This window comes from Pelodiscus sinensis, chromosome 2, assembly GCF_052426305.1.
Source record: "Pelodiscus sinensis isolate ZL-2025 chromosome 2, ASM5242630v1, whole genome shotgun sequence".
NCBI classification, from domain to species: domain Eukaryota; kingdom Metazoa; phylum Chordata; order Testudines; family Trionychidae; genus Pelodiscus; species Pelodiscus sinensis.
Genome location: NC_143053.1, coordinates 146,006,126 through 146,026,312, shown reverse-complemented (window position 1 = coordinate 146,026,312; position 20,187 = coordinate 146,006,126). Strand labels below are relative to the sequence as shown.

The following is a 20,187-nucleotide window of genomic DNA, read 5'->3' as shown; positions in this document are numbered from 1 at the left end:
CAAGTGTGCAACTCCAAATAAAAAGAGGTAACTTTCATGTACAATAACTGATCGGGAGAACATCTATACATTCTATAACTGGTGACTGCATGTGCAGTACATATGTGTTAGAGAACTTCCAACTCAGCGGCATCTTCAAGGGTGGCACATACATCCTTCACTCCCTCTTGTGTTTCATAAAGGGTAGAAATGGCAGCGCTACCTCACTACACCCAGCTTGTTTGTCATGGCTTGTGGGACTCCAAAGCAGTGGTGAAAAAGAGTGGAATATGAGTATGAACTCACATTTCGAAGAGCAATACTGCAAAGGTAAACAAAATCTGCAAATGCCACAAAGTAGGGAGGTATTCCCAATATGGAGGATGACCAGAACATTATAAATGATCTGGATGAACTTGAAAATGGGAGTAGTAAAATGAGATGAAATTTTAAAGTGCAAAATCACGTACTTAGGGTCTAACAAGAAGAATTTCTGCTATAAGCTGGGGAGGTACCACTTCAAAGAAACAGAAGAGGAGTATAATGTAAAAAATGTGGTTGTACTGGTCAATCACAAGATGATTGTGGACTACCAGTGTGATATGGCCATGGAACAGGCTACTGCAAACCTAAAATGCATGAGGTGAGGTCAGGGGCAGCTCGTGACAATAGACGGACTTGGCCACCACTTAGGGCGCCACCTTCAACGGGGCGCCCGGGGTGCCCGATGATGACATCAGTCCATTGACGGCCCTGCAGGTGGGGGCGCTGATCACGCATTCCGCTTGGGCGCCAGCTGCCGCAGCCCACCTCAGGCCACTCCTGGATGAGGTATTTCCAGTAAAGACAGGGAAGAGTTAGTACTGTTACATAAGGCACTAGTGAGACCTTATCTGGAATACTGTGTGCAAGTTATCCCATGATTAAGAAAGATAAATTCAAACTAGAGAAGAGCAGCTAGGGTAATCAGAGGAATGGAGAGCTACCATATGAGAGGAGACTTAAGGAGATTAGCTTGTTTAGCCTTACAAAATGAAGGCTGTGAAGAAATCTGATTGCTCTCTCTATATATAGAGCAGAGGGATAAATACCCGGGAGAGAGAGAAGTTATTTAAGGACCAAAGCTGGCACAAGTACAAATTAATATAAACTAGTCACGAACAAGTTTAGGCTTGAAATTAGATGCAGATTTCTAACCATCAGAACAGAGAAGTTCTGGAACATCCTTCCAAGATGAGCCACAAGGAAAAAAAACCCCTAACTTCTTTCAAGACTGAGCTTGATAAATGTATGGAGGAGCTGGTACAATGAGATTACTGACAATAGCTTGTGGCCCATCCACATCTGCTATCAGCAAATATCTTCAATGGGGAGAGATGGGACACCGGATGGGGAGGACAGAGTAGTGTTTCCAGGGTGTGAGACTGGTGATCCCAAGCCATGTTAGGTGTGTGTGTGTTCATCATGCAGCTTAGGTCACTTGCTGGTTTGTACAAGAATAAATAATGAGTTATCTGTAATTTGGAGTCTTCAAATCAAAGTTTAAGGACTAACTCAACCAGCCTTTACGAGCCTACCACAGGAGAGGGAGGGTAAGATTATGTGGCATGCAATGTGCAGGAAATCAGACTAAATGATCATGACTGTCTTTTTGGGGCTTAAAATCTATGGGTATGTCTATACTACCCCGCTAGTTCGAACTAGCGGGGTAATGTATGCATACTGAACTTGCTAATGAAGCCCGGGATTTGAATTTCCCGGGCTTCATTAGCATAAAGCCGGCTCCGCCATTTTTAAAAGCCGGCTAGTGCGAACCCCGTCCCGCCCAGCTACACGCGGCACGGGCTAGATAGTTCGAACTATGTAGTTATTCCGAACTATCTGTACGCCTCGTGGAACGTTCCACGAGGCGTACAGATAGTTCGGAATAACTACATAGTTCGAACTATCTAGCCCGTGCCGCGTGTAGCTGGGCGGGACGGGGTTCGCACTAGCCGGCTTTTAAAAATGGCGGAGCCGGCTTTGTGCTAATGAAGCCCGGGAAATTCAAATCCCGGGCTTCATTAGCAAGTTCAGTATGCATACATTACCCCGCTAGTTCGAACTAGCGGGGTAGTGTAGACATACCCTATGAGTCTATGAGCCTCCATTGCTTCTTCAAATACTAGTCTGTAACCTGGAAGTCATGGGTGCTGTGTATTGATATTAAGGGAGCTATCTGTGGGTTGTCTGAGGCCTGACATGCCATCACTTGAGGGTTGGAGTGTAGACCCTCAAGGACCTAAGCATGGTCCTAAAGGGACCCCATGGCAGCTTAGGTCTTGTGGAACAAGAAGCATCCTTCAAAAGAAAGAACTTCAATTGTGGTTGAAGCTCCATAAGAATTCCTGACAAGGACAGCCACATAGAGTGGTGTATGGCCACTGCATTGTTCTGGAGACTGAGCTGACAGCATCCACTGCCTCCTGGAGGTATTGCTTAGCAACCAGCTGTTCTTCTAATGCCAAAGTCTGAAATTCACTCCTGAACTGCAGTGGGAACTTGCCACTGAAGCACGGCACGCCATGCCACTTGAGATGGTTATGCTTCATGTTGAGCTTGATATCCTCATCTGGAGGCTTGAGGCAGACTATGACTTCCTACCATGCAAGCCCATGTGCTCCTGCTCTTCATCTTTGTGTCAATATCTTAAGATCCATGTGCTTTCTTTCCTTTGCTGTTATCACTTTCAGGCCCCACATATCAGGAAAACTGCTGGTAGCCTGTGGCCAATACCACCAATCAACCCACTTTGAAGTCAGTGCTATGGAAGCAGGCCTTCCCTGTCCCCAACAGCACCTCATTTATAGGAATGCATAAGCAGCCCAGAACTGGTAAGTGTACTGTTGTATACCTTGTGCAGCATATCCTACACCTCTTCAGTCGGGGTCCACAGGATCGCTGCTACCCACCTCATAAGCTCCTGGAATACTTTATGATCATATGGAGTGGCTGATGTCTGATCTGATAGCAGAGCCTTAGCTGGTGACGATGAGGAGGTGCTTTCCAGTACTGGCTATGGACGGTCCTGCTCTGGAGGCTGCTGCTGCAGCTCATTGTGTTGGGGTCAAGTGCCCCCTCCCAGGCACACAGAAGCCAACCTGTGCTTGGAGTATATGGGGGAAGCCAGATCTGTGATGCTCTGCAGTATCCACACAGCCCCCATGTCCTGTAGGTTAAATCCTATGGTGTGGGTGGCCACCAAGACTAGTACCAGCTGTCCTCCTAAGGGTTGGTACCAAGCTGGTGCCTTGGCTGAGACCAGGTTTCTTTTTCCTATGCAGAGGAGGATGATCACAAAGTCATGGGATCTAACTGAGGATAGGTGTAAGTTTCACTCCAAGTCTCTTCCAGGAGCAGAGGTGCCCTTCCTGTTATCAGCAAGACAGATGTCATTGGTCCTCGGGGGTACCATGACAGTCCTGCAGGCAACATCAGGTCCAGGAACTTGGACAGCAGCACCAGCGATATAAGATTTTCAGGCATGTCTTTGATCAAGAGTTCCCATGTTTCAGGTCCTGGGGGGTGGGGATGCTTGTTCCAAGAATGCTGAGGTGTGGATAGGCTGAGTCATTAAACCTGCCTGTGCCGCTGTTGATGTTGATGTTGCACAAGGAGGCAATACTGTGGCTAGGGCTGGTACCGGCAGAGGTACTGTCTCTCTTGGTATTGACAAAGTCAGTATGGCTAAGCAGGTGCCAGCAGAAACCAGAAAACCCATGGGATATCCAGCCCCACTCAGCTAATGCCAGCTGTGGTGCTCAGGGAACTTGTTCTAGGTTTCGATGCATCCTTGATGTCAGACAACCGTGTTACCTTACACAGCTTAGAGTCTGAGACTGGAGAAGGCATTCTATGCCTCTCCTCTCACAAGGACATGCCTCAGTGTCCAACTGACCCGGCTGCTAACTGTTTGCCTCAGAAGGTCTTGAAAATGCCACCAGCATGGACTTCGATAACTTTTGTTTCCTTGAAGATCTGGAAGTCTGGAGTCATGGATCTGAGCTGGGACAAACGGACTGCTCTAGTAAGAAAGCGCTCAGGCAGGACTCCTTGGAGGGTTGGGTCCAGTTAGAGGATGACCTGCAGTTACAGAATCATAGAATACTAGGACTGGAAGGGACCTCGAGAGGTCGTCGAGTCCGGTCCCCTTCCCCCATGGCAGGAAGACCAACACCAGGTCTCACACCAGTCCAGAATACACTCCCTACAGTGGCAGAAGAAGCAGCTTGTTTGGCTCTTCCTGAGAGGCATGAAAGCCTTAGATGAAGGGAGGCTGTTTAAAGCTTGGGGAATTATGGTGAGGGCCCCCTGCTACTGAGTCTATATGCAGATAACTTCGGTCACCAATAACCTCAGGTCTGGCATGCTAACACTAGTCTAAGAGCCAAATGCCAACTACATTCAGCCATAAAGGTAGGTTATTCCCAACAGAGCGGCTCAGGGAGTTTGGAGAGGAAAAGACAGTTGACAGCAGCGGGGAAAAGGAAAGAGGTAGTCACACCACTGATTTTTTGAAAGGGTTCAACATAACTTCTCTTAGGACACTTGCAAATCTAGCGCTGGACTTCAGCAATAGTTTACATCTCAGAGAGAAACTAGAAAAACGACCGCTTTATTAGCAGTTATTAATCGTGACCAGACAGAATGGAGAAGAAGCTAATTCACTTATAACATAACTACACTCACATAACTCTATTGCAAGTATTGTAGATATACTTCATTAAAATAAAATCATTCATTGATTGACCAGTGACTCCGGGCAGAACATTGTTGGTTAGGAACTTTTCCAAACAGAATATTACAAATCAACCCTCTCACATGTTATGCGCCACACAGTTGTGGCTATAGAATGATATTGCACAGTTCCATCTTTGGAAAGCTCACCATCTCACCAACATTATAAGCCAAATTCATTCTTCTGATTAGTGCACCTGCTTAGCCTAGGGCTGTACAGGGCCCTGTGTGTAGAGAATTTTCTAAAAGAAATGTGTAATTGTCATTGCCTGCACTAAAAGGGATCCCAGTCTTTGGAAAGAACAGTACAAAGGGCTTGAATGGGTTGGAAGAAATGTTCTGATTTTGTTTGAGATAACATTCAAATATCTAGTCTATATTTTCTTTAATGAACAATTCTGTAGCAAAGTATGATGCATCATTACTAAATAGCTGGGGACATCAATGCACTTGATTACATTTATGATCCTGTTCCAAGCTATTCAGGAATGAATTGTCTCATACTGTATAGCAACGTGTTCTTTGTTCTGTTGCCCATTATTCTCATAATGCATAGAGATTATGGTTCTGGCACCATTTGTGGGCAGTTACAGTTCTTTTAAAGTTTTCATTGTTTTCCACGGCTATGGGAGATTAGTCTTATCAAATCATATCAGACTGAAAAACTTGCATATAACAAGTATCAGTTCAACTAAAATGGGGTATTTTTCTCCTAAAATTGGGTACTTCTACTTTAAGTCAGGCTAGTCCCCCACAATGTTTGAAAAAGTGCCATATATGGAATATTTATGCTCAAAATTCAAGGCGGATTGTGATTAGCTTTGAAATAAAGGGACCTTTTAGGTTTGGCATTACCAAGTATGAAATACAAGAGGATCTCTCTAACTAAGGCAACACTTACTAAATTTCAAGAGTCACCAAAGAGATTATATGAAGGTTCTCACTTATTGACACTTGTAACTTCAATGTCAAGATTTTCCAAAATCGGAGTCTAAAGATTGGCTCCTAAATTCATATTTAGGCAATGAAATAAGTGATCTGTTTTTTCAGAAGTGCTAACTCTCCAGCAGCTTCCTGTGACCATAGTTTGAGTTCTTGATTGCTCAGCACTTTGGAAAATCACACCACTAAGGGTATGTCTTCACTATAGAGCTTTGTTGGAAAAACAGCTGTTTTACCAACAAAACTTGAGGAACGTCCACAATGCAATAGTGTTCTTCCGAAAGTAAAAAAAAAGAACAGAGGGCTTTTTCTGACATTGAGGACGAAGCCTATTACCACGCGCTCCACCAGATCCTGGGGGGTGGGGAAACATCTTCCCCACCCATCCTTGTGGACTCCGGCCTGGAGACACCTGTCATCGCCTGGCCGGAGGTCTCGGTGGAGGAGGAGCAGGAGGACCAGGGCCAGCGCTAGGCAGAGGCAGAAGAGGAGATGGAGACCGTCACTATGTCCCTCGAGCTGGTGCTTGTGAGCCAGGATATCTCCCAGACCTCAGATGCCTGGGAGGGATCTTCAGGTGAGTGGTCTCACTTTATCACAAACGCAGGGCGGGGGGAGAGTGTCACTTGGGCTGCTTGGGCTGGACATCGTGCTCTAGTCCGCGCATGTGGAACTTCGTGCAGCATTAGTGTGCGGCATGCGGACGCAGCAGGCATCCCTGGACATGGGTGGGATCCTGCTGCCAGGCTCAGGGGAGGCCACACACATTCGGCCACGGGAGGGCAGGGCGCCACGGCTGGACGCAGGCTAGCCACAAGGTTGCAGGCACGACCCCAGACACACCAAGGAGAGCCGCACACAGCACACGGGCATGGCTGCACATGCGAGGAAGCACCCACTCCCATGGGCAATGCTGCAAGCTGCAGGTGTGTGTGCTGACCCCAGGGAGGGCCAGGCTGCTCCTGGCTCCTCTGCTGCCCCTGAGGGGATCCCATTGTGGCTGGACACTTCCCTTGCCTGCTTGTCCATGGGCCGGGGGGAGGTGGGCAGCACAGTCCCCTGGGCACCTCGGGGCCCCTGTGAGGCATGGCCCACTGTGCAGGCCACACATGGCCTTGCTCCTGGAACAGTCCCCTCCTCTGTGCCGAGGACTGTTGGTTGCTGCTCACAGAGGAGGGCACGGCCTCAGGGACAGTGTCTGCAGGGATGACTGACTGCCTCTCCCTCATTGTGTTCTCAGCCAGCCACCAAAGCCCAGGGAACCCGAACACACACCAGGAAGACCTCATGCGGCAGCATATCAGCATCCCGCGCGACATGTAGCAGACCCTGGCGCAGAAGATCCACAATGACGCTAAGTGGCAGAACCGCGCATGGGATCAGCTCATGCAGCGGTGTGACAACATGTGTGCCATCATGTTGCGCATGATGGCACACCCGCCTGATGCTGCTGCTCCTGGCTTCCACCTTCCTGCCTCACTTGCTATGCCCATTCCCCCTCGGCCTTCCCCCCATGTGATGCCTCTGCTCCCTCTCCAGGTGATGTCTATGCCCCCTCCCCAAATGTTACCCCTACCCCTCCCCCTGCCATCCCTGCCCCCACTCCAGCCCCCCTCCTACTCAATCCTCTGTCATCCCCGACCCACCCAACCCCAACTCTGACGAGGTCCCCGCACCTGAGGTTGGACATCTAGCTACCCCCCACTCCCCTCCTAGCCTTGAACCCCCTCCCCCTCCAGGTTATGAGTCCCCCTCCCCCTGCCCACCTTTTCTTAATGTTAGATAAGTACAGATTTCGTTTTTTTCAAAACCAAACAGGTGTGTTTATTGAGAGGCCAGGGAAAGGGCGAAGGGAAGCTTCACTTCTGGCTACCATGTTGTAGGCTTTGGATTTCTGTTGCTGCTCAGATCTTCTTGAAACATGCTGTATTCGCATTTGAATAATAACCACCTGTAAAAACATGCCATGAAACCACACCTGAAAAATTCACCATGACTTGAATGTACTATGGGACATTTGGTCAAGATGCCAAACATTCATTGTGAAAAAAATTTCAAACAGAAGATTTGTCTCACTTCTTATTATAAACAAATGAACAATAAGGCTAAAAACCCTAAAATTTTAAGTCTCCATATGTTGGTTCATTTAGAGCAGATGGTCTCTAAGGGTACGTCTAGACTACATGCTTCTGTTGCCAGAGGCATGTAGATTAGGCTACCAGACATAGGAAAATGAAGCGGCGATTTAAATAATCGCCGCTTCATTTAAATTTACATGGCTGCCACGCTGAGCCGACAAACAGCTGATCAGCTGTTTGTCGGCTCAGCGCGATAGTCTGGACGCGCGGGTGTCGACATCAAAGGTATTTGTCGACTACCCAGGTAAACCTCATCCCAGGAGGCATACCTGGGTGGTCGACAAATACCTTTGATGTCGACACCTGTGCGTCCAGACTATCGCACTGAGCCGACAAACAGCTGATCAGCTGTTTGTCGGTTCAGCGCGGCAGCCATGTAAATTGAAATGAAGCGGCGATTATTTAAATCGCTGCTTCATTTTCCTATGTCTGGTAGCCTAATCTACATGCCTCTGGTGACAGAGGCATGTAGTCTACACGTACCCTAATATTGCATTTTGGTGGGGCTAATATGATTATCTAAAATAATTTGGATCTTATTCCTTTTCCCCCCTTCCTAGCCTTAGGAACTTTCAGATTTACTCAGTCAATCATCAGACACCCCCTTTGGGAAATCCATTAGAGTTTTTTGCTGTAAGTACAAAAAGCTCTTGCTAAACTTGTATGTTTTGAAAGGGTGTTTAAGATGGCGAGGACTCAAAGTTCAAAGAACTATTCCAAGAAAAGGTCAACAAACTATTTTAACATGGGCAAAGCAATGTATTTTTGCATAACTTTGTTATCAACAGGGGCTGAACTGTTTTGGATGAAATTTTCCAGATACAGTAAAACCTGTGTTATCCGGCACGCTCGAGGATTAGGGCGTTCCGGTTATCTAAAAATTCCAGTTATCTGAGGATCCCCATCAAGCTAGGAAAAACCAATGGACAATAATAATAAAACTCAAGTTTTTAATATTGGTAGTTTTGTAGTGTGAGGCAGTTGATCTCACATTTCTATTTTGAGTTAAAGATGATTAGTACTCCTTAAATACAATTTTTTTAAGCCAATCATGGTAAACCAAGCCAGGCCTGTGCGCCTGAAAATGTGACAGTATTGTGGCCGGGGGCAACGCTGGTTAACAAAGTTTTCTGGTTAACAGAGTGCCGGATAACAAAGGTTTAACTGTACTTTGAATCTGAGGTAGAGATATGGATTATAAAAGTTCAGCCCAAGCAATTCAAGTTTGGTGGCAAATATATAAACAGCTGAAAAAACAGGCCATATAATGAAAAACATTTCTATCCTTGACTATGCCACAGTTTTTCTATAGGATGTTGGCTAAAATGCTCAATGGGGCCAAATTAAGACAAACTTGATTCTAACATGATCGAGCATTTGAATGGTTGATTAAATTTAATTTTAAATCTTTTTAAATGTAACATGTTCTTATATGTAACCTAAATACTATTTTGCTATATTTCATACTACTATACATACCAGCTTGGACCTCTGTAAATCATACTTCTCTCTCCTTGATGTTTACAGCTTCCATATACTGAGATTTTCATATCTCTTCTCTAGTCGTCATTTGGTTAAACAACATAGAGTTAGCTTACTCCTTCCCCAGACATGAATTAGGGCTTCTGATTGGCAGTATGTTAGCACACAGAGACTGTTATGTAGTGGCATTACAGAATGGAATAAGGATGGCAAAATAACATAAATTCCAATCTTTGAAGAAGATAATACTTTAGTTTTTTAATTGTGTTGCCTTTACCTTCTAACAGTATATTGACACTAAGATAAAACATGGCCGACAGAAATTTAAGATGGTGCAATGCTTCATTTTACTTGTCTGCTAGTGGACAATATTACTTGCTGAAACAGGGCAAATACAGATCATGAAACTCTTAAAATTGTTGTGAAGCTTTTATGTGCAAATTCTTAGGTTTCCTGAGTTTTGGTTAGTGCACCCGAGGGGGGGAAGGGAAGGGAGCAGAGGTGATGTTCAGGATTCAGTGTATAATACAGCAGCCTCACAATTGTGCTAATTTATGCAGGCAGGACTGGCTTCTTTTAGCAGTTCTGCCTGCTAAGGATAGGCCAGAACGCACTATGAATTTCTGCAATTGGCATTCCTCCTCTTGACACTCGTCACTGCCAGCACATCTGCTGTGTCAGTGCAGAGAGGGCACATCTACACTACTGCGTTATTTTGAAATAACAAGGTGAGCATCCACACAGCAAGCCCGTTATTTTGAAAATATTATTTCAAAATAACAGGCTTCTTATTCCGGAATAATAAACCCTCATTTCACGAGAAATAACACCAATTTCAAAATTGCTATTTTGAAAGAGCTGAAGTGTGGACACTCCACTGTTGCTATTTTGAAATAGCTCCTCCTCAGGGCCATTCAAAGTAATTACTCCCGAATGCTTGCTGCGGCTCTAAATTGAGGTAGCGCGTTCACATTAGGGGAGCCTGCCTCGGACTAATTTCAAGGCTTCACTGTAGTGTGGACACGCTATTTTGAAATAGTTATTTTGGGAATTATTATTCTGAAATAACTTATTTTGAAATACCCTTGTAGTGTGGACATACTTGAAGTGGGCAACTTCCCCCTCCTCCCATTGCGCAGAATCCTCAGCTGCCAGAAGCAGCACAGAGAGGATTTACCAAGGCAGGACTGAGCCCAAGTTAAAAGTGGGTGGGTTCTTTTTAGTAAATATTAATTCTAGTCTACTTTCCATTATCACTAATGAGCTCTTATAAACTTTTCCCTACTGACTGTGTCCTTTTCCATTTGACAAAAATAGAATCCCCTGCACTCCCGTGTTTCTAATGTAGCTGAAATTAATGTGATTCTTTTAAATTACTTCTTTTTAGCATGGGAATGATCAAAGATGTTAGCAGTGCTTTGGGAATACCATATCATTTGACAGTTAACAGCTTGGCAGCAGGAGCAGCTCATTTTGGCTTTTGTTGGTTATTTTAAAAACGAAAACAATTGCAGCAGCAAAGTAGAGTATTTAAAATAAAAAACAAAACTAAATTGAATGTGGAGTATTGTTTAAACTAATCATAATATTACAAATCACAGTCTCCGCCAAGTCTACTGTGTCTTCAAATATTTCTTTTGATCTCCAGTGGATTTCCTGTGAAGGGGGCAGAGGCCTGGCCTCAGGCAGAAGAGGCAAGGCAGGGGCCTGGATTCCCCCAATACCGCCAGGTGCATGCTGCCAGGGATTCTGGGGTTAGTTTAAAAACAGTGTTTCTCAACCTTTTTTTTTATAAAGTACCCCTTTTTCAAAAACAAACTTAGAAGTACCCCTTTTTAAAAAAATTAGAAGTATCCCCAGTACCTAGTTTTCAGACACACCATTTTTTTCTACCATTGCAACACATTTGTTTAAACAACTTAATCGTAGCCGGGCGGGCGATGAAATTTTAGGGTGTAAAAAGTACAAAAATAATAAAGCGTTATAAAAATTAATACAAAAATTCAGTTTTCTCCAAATTTCAGCTGTGTTGAGGTACCTCCCCAGACTTCTCTCGAGTACCTTAAGGGTACTTGTACCATTGGTTGAGAAACACTGGTTTAAAAGGCCCAGGGTTCTGGTTGCTGCCTCTGCCAAGGTAGCAGCTGCAGTGGTAGGGAGCCCCAGGCCCTTTTAAATCATAGGGGCTACATCTAGACAACAGCCCTTTGTCAGGATACCGGAAGTATCCTGAAATAGCTATTCCGCGTCTTTAAATGTGCCCATTATTTTGAAATATATCTCAAAATAATGGGAGCGCTATTCTGGCATCCCTGCAGCCCTCATAGGTTAAGGGACTTGTAGGAATAGTGCTTTATTTAATTTTAAAATAAAGTTTAAAGTTTATTTCGAAATTACCTTAAAATAAGCTACACAATTTGCATAGCTTATTTCGAGGTAAGGGTGCAACGTAGATGCACCTGGGGCAGCTGACCCCTCCCCCTGCCTTGCCCATCAGCGGCCCTGACCATACAATATGTTATGACTATATCCCATATAACCTCCACACTAGCAGGACAAAAGTGTCATTACAGTGAGAGGTATATTTGAGTATAAGACTTCATATTCTATAAAGTTTTTGGAAGGAGAAAGAAATCTGCTGATATATAAACAGATCAAAAATTATTTATAGGTTGAACTATATACGTTAGAGGTAGAAATAAAATTATTAGGTAAACTTATCTTCCTTACTAATACAAAATGATTCCTTTCATTATTCTTTTCATCGCTACCTTTAAATGAATCAAGTGATGAGTTCTAGAACTATGGAGAGGCTATTTCACAATCTAATAGTTTTCACTCTTAAGAATACTGTCCTGATATTCAGCCTAAATTAACCATGAAGACTAACAAGGTAATGCACCTAAAAGCAACATGTTACTGAAACTGGACATATATGAATAAATGGACCCAGAACTATCCATAAAGTATTAAACAATAGGGTATTTAACTAATTTAAGATTTTGTGCTTCTTGATCAATCTATTCCAACATGACACAGTAACAGCAAAAAATGTTAAACCACTGTTTAGATAAATCCATTATTCCTCAAGTTAAAAATATTAGAATTTCAATTTGTTTGATTTGCTATTAATGTGACTGACCCAGGCTTGGATAATTTTTTTAAAAACTACTCTCTGTATGCTAAACCTGATTGAAAATGGCAATAGTGCATTTGCTATTGGTTCAGTGGTTACTGGTACTATTACTCTATTTTGGGGACAACAATAAACTCCCACTCTCAAATCTGAAGTAGAATTACAATGCAGGTCATTGTACTGTCCCTGTTGGAAAACATATGGTACAAGAAAAGAACTTTGTGTTTCTGAGTCATTTCTCCTGTCTTAAATAGAGCTTATCTATCTTGGTAAACTAAAGATGGAAAATACAGTACAATTAAACACTTTGTGTGGACAACTAATTAGCTAATTTGCATTTTATGTCAGTAAATAGTCCTCTTTTATGGAAATAGAATAAGAAAGGAAAAGGGAAGGGAACTGAAGGAATACTGTGAAACTGCTATCATTTCAATTCATAGACCAGGTAAATTATATTGAAATCAGTGTTTTGACTGAAATGCCTTTAATATTTCCAGCATCTCTCAAGATAAAGCAGTTTATTGGGCAGCATGTAGGTGTTTGAAGACATTATTCATTCCCCAATACTATGCTTTTATATAAAAAAATTAAATGTTTAATTCACAACTGTTAATAAATAACTGCATTATGCAAGTTATTTGCTACAGGTCAGATTCTGCCACCCATTATTCTCTCTGAGTAGTGCCTTGCTGTTAAGTACTCCTGCTGAAGCTGATGGGAGTGACTAGCGCAGGAATAAGGTACTAGTCAATGTATGAATAAGGGCTGCAGAAAACAACATTTAATAATTAACAGAGCAGAGTCAATCAGGGTATGTCTAGACTGTGTTGCTATTTCGGGATACCGGAAGTATCCCGGAATAGCAACGGCGCATCTTTAAAAGCGACCGCTATTTCCAGAAATAGTGGGCGCGCTATTCTGGCGTCCCTATAACCCTTGTTCCACAAAGGTTAAGGGATTTGTCAGAATAGTGCCTTATTTTGAAATTTGGCGCTGTGCAAAGAGCGCCAAATTTCAAAATAAACTCCTTCGATTTAGCCTCAGAATAAGCTACAGAATTTGTGTAATGCAAATGGCTTGTCAGAATGTAAATTTAATTCTTAATGAAAGCCCTGTGGATTGAATTATTCATTCCTGTTAAAGACCATTTGAAATGACATATTTTGGTGTAAAGGATTAAATTCACAATATAAACAAAATGCTAGAAATATAAATGATGAGCCAATTACTGTTTAGTTGTACCAGCAGAACTTTGAGCAATAGTTGTTCAGATGTTGGAGAAACATTGTTCTGTGCAGCAAGTGTTAGATTCTCGGAAAATGAATTCTTGTGTCTAGCTAGAATGAGCATACACATTATGGTGGCCCTCGAGATGGAAGTGTTAAAGAGGAAAGGGGATCTCTGAGGGTCCATCTACACTGCACCATTATTTCGAGATAGCTAGTGTTATTTCGAAATAACAATGTGAGCGTCTACATAGTAATTCTGTTATTTCAAAATAATTTTCAAATAACAGATGGCTTATTCCAACTTCTGTAATAATGAATAAGGAAAAATGCCTGTTCTGAAATAGTTATTTTGAAATAAGCCATGTGTAGATGCTCCACTGCTGCTATTTCGAAATAGTCCCTTATCAGGGCCATTTTAACTTACTCCTCCCCAGTGCCTCCTGGGGTTCTAAATCGAGATAGCACATCTACCTTAGGGAAGCCTGCCTTGGACTAATTTTGAGGCTTCCCTGCAATGTAAATGTGTTATTTCAAATTAAGCTATTTCGGAATAACAATTCTGGAATAGCTTATTTCAAAATAGCTGTGCAGTGTAGACGTACCCTGAGGTTGTGTCTACACTGCAAGGCTTTTTCGAAAAAAGTAGCCTTTTTTTGAAAAAACGTCACCTGCGTCTAGACTACAGCCGTGTCCTTTCGAAATTAAATCGAAAGAACGCGGCTTTTCTTTCGACGGCGGTATTCCTCATTTCACGAGGAATAATGCCTTTTTTCGAAAGTGCTCTTTCAAAAAACGGCACTATGTAATGCTAACTGTGCGTGTTCGAAAGAGAGTATCCAGATTGCATGGGTGCTCTCTTTCGAAAAAGCAGCTTGCTTTTTCGAAAGTACTGATTGTAGTCTAGATGCTCTTTTTCGAAAGAAGCTTTTTGGAAAGTATCTTTCGAAAAAGCCTCTTTCGAAAGAGGCTTGCAGTCTAGACGTAGCCTGAATGTTCTCATCTTACCCAGTGCATCCAAAATTTGGGTCTTAAATGTTTAAAAATACATATAGACAAGAACTAAAATATAAGAAAATATGTGCTTTTGTGGTCAAGGCACTGGACTGGATTTCAAGAGCTCTGAATTCAATTCCTGGCCAAGTCAGGGTATGTCTACACTACAGCACTAATTCGAACTAACTTAATTCAAATTAGTTAATTCGAACTAAGCTAATTCGAATTAGTGCATCTAGACCTAAAAACTAATTTGAATTAGCGTTTTGCTAATTCAAACTCACATGTCCACATTGAGTGGACCCTGAATCGAAGTTAAGGCTGGCCGGAACCAGTGCCAGCAGGGCATCAGGTTAGGACTTAGAGCGTGGAGCTGTTGCCTCAGGCTAGCCGAGGGCTGTGCTTAAAGGGACCTGACCCCCACCCCGGACAGGGTTCCCTGCTTGCTTGTCTACCTCGATGAGGGACAGCAAAGCAGTCCTGTCCTGGAGTGCCCAGAATGCCCACACTCAGCACATCACAGCACTTGGCCATCAGCCTGGCTGCACTTGCCGCAGGCTGCCATCCGGGAGGGTTAATCGGGGGGCTGTCAGGATCCAGGAGGCCCTGCAGGAGAGCTTCCACCCCGAGAAGCCCGCAGAGCCAACTCAGTCCTCCCCATTGGGGGCTCATGCCCCATTCCTCCCTCACCTCCTACCACTTACCCCTCCCTAGCCCCCCTTCCTGATGTAAAAAATAAAGGACACGTGTGTTAAAAAATAGAAATTCTCTCTATTTAACAAAACTGGGGAGGGGGAGTTAACCTCTGGGAAGACTGGGAAAAGGAGGTGGGAGAGGAAGAGAGAGAGTGGAAGAGGGGAGGGGAAAACCTGGGAGGAGGGAGCTGGAAGGGGAAAGCCAGGGGAAGAAGGAGGAGTGGAAGTATAAAACTATGCTATGCCATATCTTCAGTACTGTGTACAGATGTGGTCTCCTCACCTCAAAAAAGATATTTTGGCCTTGGAAAGGGTTCAGAAAAGGGCAACTACAATGATTAAGGGTTTGGAACAGGTCCCATATGAAGAGAGGCTAAAGAGACTGGGACTTTTCAGCTTAGAAAAGAGGAGACGGAGGGGGGATAGGATAGAGGTCTCTAAAAGCAGGAGTGGTGTGGAGAGGGTGCATACAGAAAAGTTCTTCATTAGTTTCCATAAAAGAAGGACTAGAGGACACCAAATGAAATGAATGGACAGCAGGTTTAAAACTAATAAAAGAAAGTTCTTCTTCACACAGGCGCATAGTCAACCTGTGGAACTCCTTGCCACAGGAGGCTGTGAAGGCTAGAACTATAACAGAGTTTAAAGAGAAGTGAGATAAATTCATGGAGGTTGGGTCCATGGAGTGGTATTAGCCAAGGGGTAATAACGGTGTCCCTGGCCTCTGTTTGTGGAAGGCTGGAGAAGGATGGCACGAGACAAATGGCTTGGTCATTGTCTTCGGTCCATCCCCTCTGGGGATCCTGGTGCTGGCCACTGTCGGCAGACAGGCTACTGGGCTAGATGGACCTTTGTTCTGACCCAGTATGGCCATTCTTATGTTCTAAGCTCAGGGCTCAGGGTCGGGGGTCTCACTGGACCAACTTGATTTTCATGCAAACCTGCTCCTGGGTTCGCATGTGGCCTTTAATGGCCAGGCTGGCAGCTATCCTGCCCTAGACAGCCGCATACCTGTGCCTAGTGTGGAGGTCGTGGACGTTGGAGGCCTCCCCTCAAACTTTGATGAGGTCCACAATCTCCACACTAGACCAGGCAGGCGCCCACCTCTTGCGGCCCCGGGTAGGCTCCTGTGAGCTGCCAGCCTGGTCTTGGGAAGAGGCGGAGGGCTGGGTGGCAGCAGGTGGCTGGCTCATGCCGTGCCAGGTGCAGAGTCTGCTGGCTGGGTGCTGGCAGGCTTGCAACTGGCACGGGCACTGTAGCCAGACCATGCCCCTTTAAGGGCTCCGGGGCCGGGAGGGGGGCAGAAAAGTTTCTCTGGTTTGGCCCAGAATGGCCACCAGGGCAAGCTGGGGAGGGCTAGCCTCCCACTTGTTCGAATTAAGTGGCTACACAGCCCTTAATTCAAACTACTTAATTCGAACTACGCGTTAGTCTTCGTAGAATGAGGTTTACCTAGTTCGAATTAAGTGCTCCGCTAGTTCGAATTAAGTTCGAACTAGTGGTTTGCATGTATAGATGATATTAAAGTTAATTCGAACTAATGGCTGTTAGTTCGAATTAACTTTGTAGTGTAGATATACCCTCACAGACTTACTATGTGACATAGGAGAAATCACTTAATTTTTTTGTGCCTTGATTTTTCCATTTATAAAATGGTAACTGTCCTTCTGCCTACTTAGATTGCAAACTCTTTGGAGTATGGTCTGCCTCTTACCAGCTATGCATACAACACGTAGCACAATTAGACCTTCAGGTGCTCTTACAGTAGAAATAATAAGGTATTTTATTAATTCTTAGTGTCCCTAGTCTTCTGTTTTTAAAGAAAACTATCTAACATTTCATATGTGTGAAGAAACTATACTGGAAAAACAAGACAGGAATCGAAACATACTAAATAAAGGTCTGAGCTACTATATTTCTAACCTGGCTTTTCTAAATTTGCAAAACATTTTGGATCAAAAAGATATCTGTAGTTTCCTACTCTTGCTCTGACCTCTACTGTGGCTTAATTCTGATTGATCTTGACAAGCATCTATTCTTTTCCAAGCAAAATTAGAACAAAATCTTATAACTATTCTATCTCATCCCCTCCTAGCAACCTATGAGAAACTTTTGTTTGCAACACTTATATTTTAGATGGTACAAGCGGACTTAATAAGAACATAAGGACTGCCAACACTGAGTGAGACCGAGGTCCATCTAGCCCTTTATCCTGTCTTCCAACTATGGCCAATGCCAGGTACAGCCAAGGGAATGAACAGAACAAATAATCAAATGATCCATTCAATCATCCGATCCCAACATCCGGCAGCCAGAGACTTTGGAACACCCATAGGTGTGCTCCCTAAAGATTTATGGATGCTGGAGGAACTTTATATATTATATGATATAAACCAGTGAGGAGAAAGGTTCCTCTAGACTTTGCATTTTGTGAACCACTCTGCAAATGTACATCCCTCTCTTAAACTCACCAACCATTTCAAAGCTCACAGCTTGATTGTCCAAACAGCTCTTTCCATGGAATACTATGGAGGGCTCTGTTGATTCAACATGATATTTTTTCTGAAAGGGAGGGCAGAGTTGCACAGCACCAAGGGAAGTATGGCTATCCGGGGTATAACAATACCACAGATGAATTGTGATAGGAACAGTTGTTTCCTCACCTTTTTCTTCATTTTTACATTTTTGAAAATTGCATGAACTCTCCAGGTTTTTGCAAACATTGCTCCAAATGCAGTTGTGTAGCCCACTGTAAGAATCCAAGTCCGGACCTAAGATACAATCAAAGACACAGCCTTTTAGTTTTTCACATGTTACTGTTAAGTTTATCAGTTATTCCAAAACTTTTCCCAAATGTTTCCTCAGTTCCTAATTAATCTAACCTCCTTCTCTCTACACCATCATCTCATCCACGCATTGAAACTCTGAAGTTCTGAAGACTCTGAAGTTTTCTAATGCCAGTATATCTTGTTTTCGTTCTGACTGAACAAAATAAAATGAATACTGAATTCTTTTCCTGCCTTCACTTTTTTCTTTGCAATTTCCCTCTCTTTTCTACTCTAACTTTTCAGATTATGAAAAGGAGATATAAAAGTGTGACTCTACCGAGCTGTAATTCTGCTTCAGAGATAAACAAACAAGAGTGCTATCAGGATCTGCATCATAGGTAGAGCTATAGCAGCAGTCAATAGCTCAGCAAGGGTACGTCTACACTACAACGCTAATTCAAACTAACTTAGTTCGAATTAGTTAATTCGAACTAAGCTAATTCGAACTAATGCGTCTAGAACTAAAAACTAGTTCGAATTAGCGTTTTGCTAATTCGAACTAGCATGTCCACATTCAGTGGACCCTGAACCGGGCTTAAGGATGGCCGGAAGCAGTGCCGGCAGGGCATCAGAGGAGGACTTAGAGCGTGGAGATGCTATCTCAGGCTAGCCGAGGGCTGCGCTTAAAGGGTCCCGACCCCCACCCCGGACAGACAGTTCTCAGGGGTGTCCCGCTTGCAAACCAGTCATGGCTTGGAATGCCCGAAGTACCCACACTGGGCACATCACAGCACTCGGCCATCAGCCTGGCTGCACTTGCCGCAGGCTACCATCTGGGGAGAGGGGACAATTGGGGGGCTGCAGGAGAGCTTCCACCCCCAGAAACCAGCAGAGCCAGCCCAGTCCTCCCCATCGGGGGCTCGTACCCCATTCCTCCCTCACCTCCTTCCACTTACCCTTCCCTAGCCCCTTTTCTTGATGTACAAAATAAAGGACAATTGTGTTCAAAAATGGAATCTGTCTTTATTGAACAAAACTGGGGGAGACTGGGAAAAGGAGGTGGGAGAGGGGAAGAGAGAGGCTGGGAGAGGGGAGGGCAACTACAATGATCAGGGGTTGGGAACAGGTCCTATATGAAGCGAGGCTAAAGAGACTGGGACTTTTCAGCTTAGAAAAGAGGAGACGGAGGGGGGATAGGATAGAGGTCTCTAAAAGCAGGAGTGGGGTGGAGAGGGTGCATACAGAAAAGTTCTTCATTAGTTCCATAAAGAAGGACTAGAGGACACCAAAGGAAAGGAATGGGTAGCAGGCTTCAAACTAGTAACAGAAAGTTGTTCTTCACAAAGCAAAGAGTCAACCTGTGGAACTCCTTGCTGCAGGAGGCTGTGAAGGCTACAACTAGAACAGAGTTTAAAGGGACGTGAGATCAAGTCATGGAGGTTGGGTCCATGGAGTGCTATTAGCCAGGGGGTAGGAGTGGTGTCCCTGCCCAAGGTTTGTGGTAGGCTGGAGAGGGATGGCACGAGACAAATGGCTTGGTCACTGTCTTCGGTCCATCCCCTCCAGGGTCCCTAGGGTTGGCCACTGTCGGCAGACAGGCTACTGGGCTAGATGGACCTTTGGTCTGACCCAGTACGGCCATTGTAAGCTCAGGGCTCAGGGTCGGGGGTCTCAGTGGACCCCCTTGATTTTCATGCACACCTGCTCCTGGGTGGCCAGGCTGGCAGCTCTCCTGCCCTAGCCGGCCACTTTTCTGTGCCTAGTGCGGAGATCGTGGACGAGGTCCACGATGTCCACACTAGCCCAGGCGGGTGCCCGCCTCTTGTGGTCCCGGGCAAGCTCCCGGGAGTCGCCAGCCTGGTCCCGGGAAGAGGGGGAGGGCTGGGGGGCATCGGGTGGCTGGCTCGATCCGTGCCAGGTGCAGGGTCTGCTGGCTGGGTGCTGGCAGGCTTGCACCTGGCACGGGCACCGTAGCCAGCCCGTGCCCCTTTAAGGGCTCCGGGGCCGGGAGGGGGGCAGACGAGTTTCCCTGGTGTTGGCCAGAGTGGC

The 20,187-nt window shown here is 44.6% G+C and overlaps 1 protein-coding gene across 1 annotated transcript in view; it reads right to left on the bottom strand.

Annotated features, from left to right (window-relative positions):
• GABBR2 (gamma-aminobutyric acid type B receptor subunit 2) overlaps positions 1–20,187 on the bottom strand; it is an 862,687-nt gene that overhangs the window by 236,961 nt on the left and 605,539 nt on the right. Inside the window, exon 12 of the mRNA XM_075921529.2 lies at positions 18,034–18,141. Within this exon, the coding sequence (XP_075777644.2) occupies positions 18,034–18,141 (108 nt within the window). The remainder of the gene's footprint in view (positions 1–18,033; positions 18,142–20,187) is intronic.